This window comes from Mandrillus leucophaeus, unplaced genomic scaffold (assembly GCF_000951045.1).
Source record: "Mandrillus leucophaeus isolate KB7577 unplaced genomic scaffold, Mleu.le_1.0 Scaffold83, whole genome shotgun sequence".
NCBI lineage: Eukaryota > Metazoa > Chordata > Mammalia > Primates > Cercopithecidae > Mandrillus > Mandrillus leucophaeus.
The window spans coordinates 4,743,997-4,750,536 of record NW_012109030.1 but is presented as its reverse complement, the minus strand read 5'-3'; the positions used below and the strand labels follow the sequence as shown (position 1 = coordinate 4,750,536).

Here is a 6,540-nt window from a genome sequence, read left to right as displayed (position 1 = left end):
TTTCCAGCTGCATCCATGTCCCTACAAAGGACACAAACTCATCCTTTTTTATGGCTGCATAGTATTCCATGGTGTATATATGCCACATTTTCTTAATCTAGTCTGTCACTGATGGACATATGGGTTGATTCCAAGTCTTTGCTATTGAGACACGAGAATTTATCTGAACTATTCCAAGACAGGCATTGCACAAATCCATGGAAGATGGATTCTAGTGCTCAGAGTCTGGGCAGGAGATTCCATACTGTAGCCCATAACCATACCCAGCCCAGATGCCTCCGTGAGATAGTGCAAGTCAAGATTATTCAAAGTATTCTGGTTTTAAAAACATCTGAAAAAGTGGAGGTTTTTCACGTTATAATCGGTCAGCATTTTGAGCTGTATTTCTTCAGATACTTAGTAATACTTCTGAAACATTAAGGTTAAACTCAACCAGTTTTCGTGAAACGATGCTTTTGTTTTTCTGGTAAGCTAAGCAAAGGTTTAATAGCCTAGAGAGGAAACTTCTTTATTATATTAATAACAGACTTAGGCCAGGCTTGGTGGCTCACGTCTGTAACCCCAACGCTTTGAGAGGATGGGGTGGGAGGATTACTTGAGCCCAGGAATTCATGACAAGCCTGGGCAACATGGTAAGACCTCATCTCTATGAAAAGAAACAAAAAAAAAAAAATTAGCTGGGGCTGGTAGCACGTGCCTATAGTCCCAGCTGCTGAGGAGGCTGAGGGTGGAGGATCCCTCTGAGCCCAGGAGTTGGAGTGAGCAATGGGACGTGATTGCACCACTGCCCTCCAGCCTGGGTGACAGAGCAAGACCCTGTCTCTAAAAATAATAATCATCATATAATTAATCAATGATATAGAATAGATGTACTCAATTTACCTAACATTGATTCATATCAGTAAGTTATTAAATGGTAGTGTCATACTTTCCACTGTCCTTTTAATGATGTGTGCGTGTGTCTCTGCATCATTAGAAAGGCAGTGCTATCCCACTCCCTCTGCTTAGACCCAAGATAATTAGAGACTCTGCTAACAAGTTTGCCACCGGCTTGCTTTATTTCACCTGCATCTCTAACATGAGAAGGGTAATAGAATGCGAAAGCCTAGAGAATGGGTTAATTTACAGTTATCACACATGCTGACAATACATATTTGAGTAACAACAAAACTTGGATTTAATGGATTATATGCATATAGTTTTCCATTGTAAAACTATTGAACCATAAATGAGCATAACCTACAGGTCAAAAATTATTTAAAAAAAAATAAAAATGACTCTTTGTTCCAGGGAAAAACCTTCAGCATCTGGAAACTGAATGATCTTCGTGACCTGACACAATGCGTGTCCTTGTTCTTATTTGGAGAAGTTCACAAAGCGCTCTGGAAGACGGAGCAGGGGACTGTCGTAGGGATCCTCAATGCCAACCCCATGAAGCCCAAGGATGGTTCAGAGGAGGTAAGGGCCTGTTTCTGGGATTTGAGCGATGATTGTCCTCACAAGTTAACTGAGTTTTATCAAAGACGTTTGAGGCTGCACACAGTGGCTCACACCTGTAATCCTAACACCTAGGGAGGCCAAAGCGGGAGGATCACTTGAGCCCAGGAGTTCAAGACCAGCCTAGGCAACACAGTGAGACCCCCATCTCCACAAACATGTAAAAATTCACTGTGAGTGGGGGCGCACAACTGTAGTTCCAGCTATTCAGAAGGCTGCAGTGGGATGTTGAAGCTCTAGTGAGCCCTGATTGTGCCACTGCATGCCAATCTAGGTAACAAAGTAAGACCCCATCTCAAAGAAAAAAAGAAAAGAAAAAAGTTTGTATTCGTCTACCTCCAGAAAATAAGTCATGCTTTTATGTGATTGTGTCTCTGTGAATCTGGCTTTTCATTTTTTGTTCATTCGTTACCCACCAGTATTCTGAATTTCCACCTATTCTAAAGTGTTTGTAACAACTACCTTTATTCTGTCTTTTCAAACTAGTTACAAAGTTCCTGGAGTTTTTTTTTAACTATTATACTCAGGTTTCCTTAGATTCATACTTTTTTTTTTTTTTTTTTTGAGAGTGAGTCTTGCTCTGTTGCCCAGGCTGGAGTACAGTGATATATTCTTGACTCACTGCAACCTCCATCTCCTGGGCGCGAGTGATACTTCCACCTCTGCCTCCTGAGTAGCTGGAACTACGGGTGTGCACCACCACGCTCTGCTAATTTTTGTGGGGTTTGTGTGTGTGTGTGTGTGTGTGTGATGGAGTTTCACTCTTGTTGCCCAGGCTGGAGTGCAATGGAACAATCTTGGCTCACTTCAACCTCTGCCTCCCAGGTTCAAGTGATTCTTCTCCCTCAGCCCCCCAAGTAGCTGGGATTACAGGCATGCACCACCATGCCCAGCTTTTTTTTTTTGTATTTTTAGTAGAGACGAGGTTTCACCATGTTGGCCAGGCTGGTTTCAAACTCCTAACCTCAGATGAGCCACCCACCTTGGCCTCCCGAAGTGCTGAGATTATAGCCGTGAGCCACCACGCCCAGCCTATTTTTGTATTTTTTTTAGGGACAGGGTGTCACTATGTTGCCCAGGCTTGTCTCGAACCCCTGGACTCAAGTGATCCATCTGCCTCGGCCTCCCAAAGTGCTAGGATTACAAGTGTGAGCCACCGTGCCCGGCATGATTCCTTATATAAATTTTTATGGTGGCATCAAGAAAGCAGTGTTTTATAATTGAGGGAATTTTGCTTCATTGACTATGACAACCATAGCTGCAGTTTAAAATCAAAGTGAATTTTCATCTTCTCAAATACTAGGGTTTTGGCACTATCCACTGCTTCTCTAGGAAATCGCAAATCTAGACACAGTGTGAATAGCAGCTGGCAGTTCTCTACTCTGACCCAGCACGGAGCTTTCCTCTATTGTAGGCAGATTATTCTTTTCAAGAGAAGTGAGAAAAATGTTATCTCATTCCTTGCTTTCACCAGAGAATGGCAACAAATCTTCCTCTATTGGTTAGGAATGTGTTTGGCTGCAAATAACAAACGAACTTAAGTACAGTTTCTTTTCAACAATAAACAGTGGGACTTATTTTTCTTACATATATTTTTTAAAAATCCAGATGTAGACACTATAGTGATTTAAGAGTGACATCTCTGTGAATCTCAGCCTTTCTCTCCTGGTCACAAGATGCCTTTGAAACTCTAGCCATCACTGTGAAGTGGCATACCGTGGAAGGGTGCCAGTTTCTTGGAGAGGAACACCGTACACTGTTTACCAATCCCGTGGGAGAGCTCTAAACACCTTGCCAATTTCTACTATTTCTAGATCTGGTAGGTTCCCAGGTCTGGCTGGAAGCTTTGTACAAACCCAGCTGCCAGTGGTTCAGCACAAACCAAGCTACCCGCAGCTTTGCACAAGCCCGCCTGCGGGAGTATGCACCCGGGAGACAAAACACTTATACGAGTTGAGTGAAGCACATTAGTCAGTGAGAGTCCACAGAAGCCTAGGATCTAGATTGAGCCAGTCCACCAAAGCTTAGGAAAGGCACTCTAGGCAGGCAGAGTCCTATCTGCTCATGGCGCTCTTCACCCTGCAGCGGAGGGATTGTGAAAGCACCCTGATCCGGGTTTTATAACCTGGAGGCCACTTGGCTTATTGAGCTCAAGTGTTGTAGGAGATCTTCTCATAGGAGGGGTGAGGACAAAGCCCGAGCTATTTGGGACAGTCCCTCTTGGTACAGTCCCTCCAAGAGGAGAATCGCTAACAAGAAGGGAGAGAACTGAGTTCAGCGAGGCCTTTCAGGAACTTGTCTCCCTCCAGTCATCTCCATTCAAGGCGAGAAGTGAGGAGGAAGGGGGAGCCAGCCTCCTAACTCATTTTATCAGGAAAGCAAAAGCTTCCCTACCAACTCCTGTTTACGTCTGAGCATCTAGAACTTATCACATAACTAATGCTAGCTTTAAGGAGTGCTGGGAAAACAGGAAACAGGATCTATTACCTGAGGCTGAGAACTCGGCCAGCCCAGACAAAATCAGGATTCCATTCGCAAAGATGAAGGAAAGGATGGAAAATGGGAAGAGAACTGAAGGTGCCTTCTGCACCCCTGTTCCTAAAACAGTGATAGAGCACTGGCTTCAGATTCCTTTAAACCAGCAAAACCTCTCTCCTTTTTGAGACAGGGCCTCACTCTGTTACCTAGGCTGGAGTGCAGTGGTGCGATCACAGCTCACTGCAGCCTCAACTTCCCAGGCTGTAGTGATCCTCCCACTTCAGCCCCCCAAGTAACTGGGACTACACGCACGCACCACCACGCCTGGCTAATTTTTGTGTTTTTTTTGTGGAGACAGGGTTTTGCCACATTGCCTAGGCTAGTCTCAAACTCTTGGCCTTAAGCGATCCACCCGCCTCGGCCTCCCAGAGCGCTAGGATTGTAGGCATGAGCCACTGTGCCCAGCAGTAACCGTCTTAAATCAGCACCGCCCATTCTTTTTTCTATTCCTGCTAATAAAAGGCCATAATTTTGTCTGTCTTTAACTCCTGCCCCACCTTTTTCTTACAGGTGTGTTTATCTATTGATCATCCTCAGAAGGTCTTAATTATGGGTGAAGCTCTTGACTTGGGAACCTGTAAAGCCAAGAAGAAGAACGGAGAGCCGTGCACGCAGACTGTGAATTTGGTTGGTTTCAGCCTTGTTAGGATGGTTTCTGCTAAAGAAAAGAACAGTTAGGAATAAACTGTAGGTACTTTAGCTGTGGTGACCAGTTTGGAATTGAGTGTCCCACTTAAAGGAAGAGTCAAAATGAGAAAATTTAATGTGTGGTTAATAATTGCCAGTTTAAGAAAGTGAGGGCAGGGGAAGGGTGGGGAGATTTAACCTCTTAGGAAAGTGATCTTTTATCTGACCAAGAGGTTTAGGACAGAATTTTTGTTTGCCTTCAATTCTTATAGTTCCACAGAGCAAACATGATGAAATACAATGAAAATTATATTTTAACCTATATTTTAACTCCATTATACCTTTTCTTAGGGCTTTTAAAGAAAATAATAGCTTCATTTAGGTATAATTCACATACCATACAATTCACCCTTTTAAAGTAAGCAATTCAGGCCAGGTGCGATGGCTCAGGCCTGTAATCTCGGCACTTTGGGAGGCAGAGGTGGACAGATCATCTGAGGTCAGGAGTTCGAGACCAGCCTGGCCAACATAGTGAAACCCCACCTCTACTAAAAATACAAAAATTAGCCAGACTTGGTGGGGGGTGCCTGTAGTCCCAGCTACTTGGGAGGCTGAGGCAAGAGAATCACTTGAACCCAGGAGGCAGAGGTTTCAGTGAGCCGAGATCACGCCATTATACTTCAGCCCTGGGTGATAGAGTGAGATTCTGTCTCAAAAAAAGAATATAAATAAACAATTCAGTAATTTCAAATACATTCACACAGTTGTGCAACCATCACCACTGTGTAAATTCAGAACCCTTTCATTGCCCCGGAAAGAAACCCAGTACCCACTAGCAATCACTCCTGGTCTCCTCTCTCCCATCCCCTGGTAAGCACTAACCTTGCTGTCTCTATGGATTTGCCTCTTCTAGACATTTCATATAATGGAATCACAATATGTGGCCTTTTCTGTCTGGCTTCTTTTGCTTAGCATAATTTTTCTCACAATTGATCTATGCCATAGCATTTATCAACACTTTATTCCTTTTTGTGGGTAAATAATATTCCATTGTATGGATATACCACATGTTGTTTTATTCTTTCATTGGTTGATAGACACTTGGGTTGTTGCCACATTTAGCTCTTATGAATAATGCTGCTAACACACTCACATACAAGTTTTTATGTGGATATATGTTTTCCATTCCCTTGGGCATATACCTGGGAGTGGGATTGCTGGGTCAGTATGGTAACTGTCTAGATTTTGGAGGAACTGCCAGACTGGTTTCCCAAGTGGTCCCACGGTTTTACATTCCCACCAGCAGTGGATGAACTTTCCAGTTCCTCCCTGTCCTCATCAGCAAATGTTACTGTATTTCTTTTCCGTTATAGCCATTGTAGTAGATGTGAAGAGGTACTTCTTAGAGTTCTTTGAAAGGATTAAATGACAGGTTTTGGTTTCAGCTTTTTTTATTCTCTTATTCCTTCCTATTAAATGAATTAGTGGGCAGGAAAGAATAAGGTGGGAGACGATTGGAAAATGCAGTTTCAGAGTGAAGTACCTAACAAATCTCCCCATGAGAACTAGATTCTTAAAACTCCATTGTCTGGACAGGGGCGGTGGCTCATGCCTGTAATCCTGGCACTTTGGGTGGCCGAAGTGGGCAGATCACTTGAGGCCAGGAGTTCAAGACCAGCCTGGCCAACATGGTAAAACCCCGTCTGTAGTAAAAATACAAAAAGTAGCTGGGTGTGGTGGTGCATGCCTGTAATCCCAGCTACTTGGGAGGCTGAGGCACAAGAATCACTTGAGCCTGGGAGGCAGAGGTTGCAGTGAGCCAAGATCACGCCACTGCACTCCAGTCTGGGTGACAGAGCGAGACTCTGTCTCAAAAAA

The 6,540-nt window shown here is 43.8% G+C and overlaps 1 protein-coding gene across 1 annotated transcript in view; it reads left to right on the top strand.

Moving 5' to 3' along the window:
- The window catches only part of MCM10 (minichromosome maintenance complex component 10), a 56,692-nt gene that overhangs the window by 21,474 nt on the left and 28,678 nt on the right, over positions 1-6,540 (top strand). Inside the window, 2 exon segments of the mRNA XM_011968155.1 lie at positions 1,291-1,458; positions 4,546-4,662. Of these exon segments, the coding sequence (XP_011823545.1) occupies positions 1,291-1,458; positions 4,546-4,662 (285 nt within the window).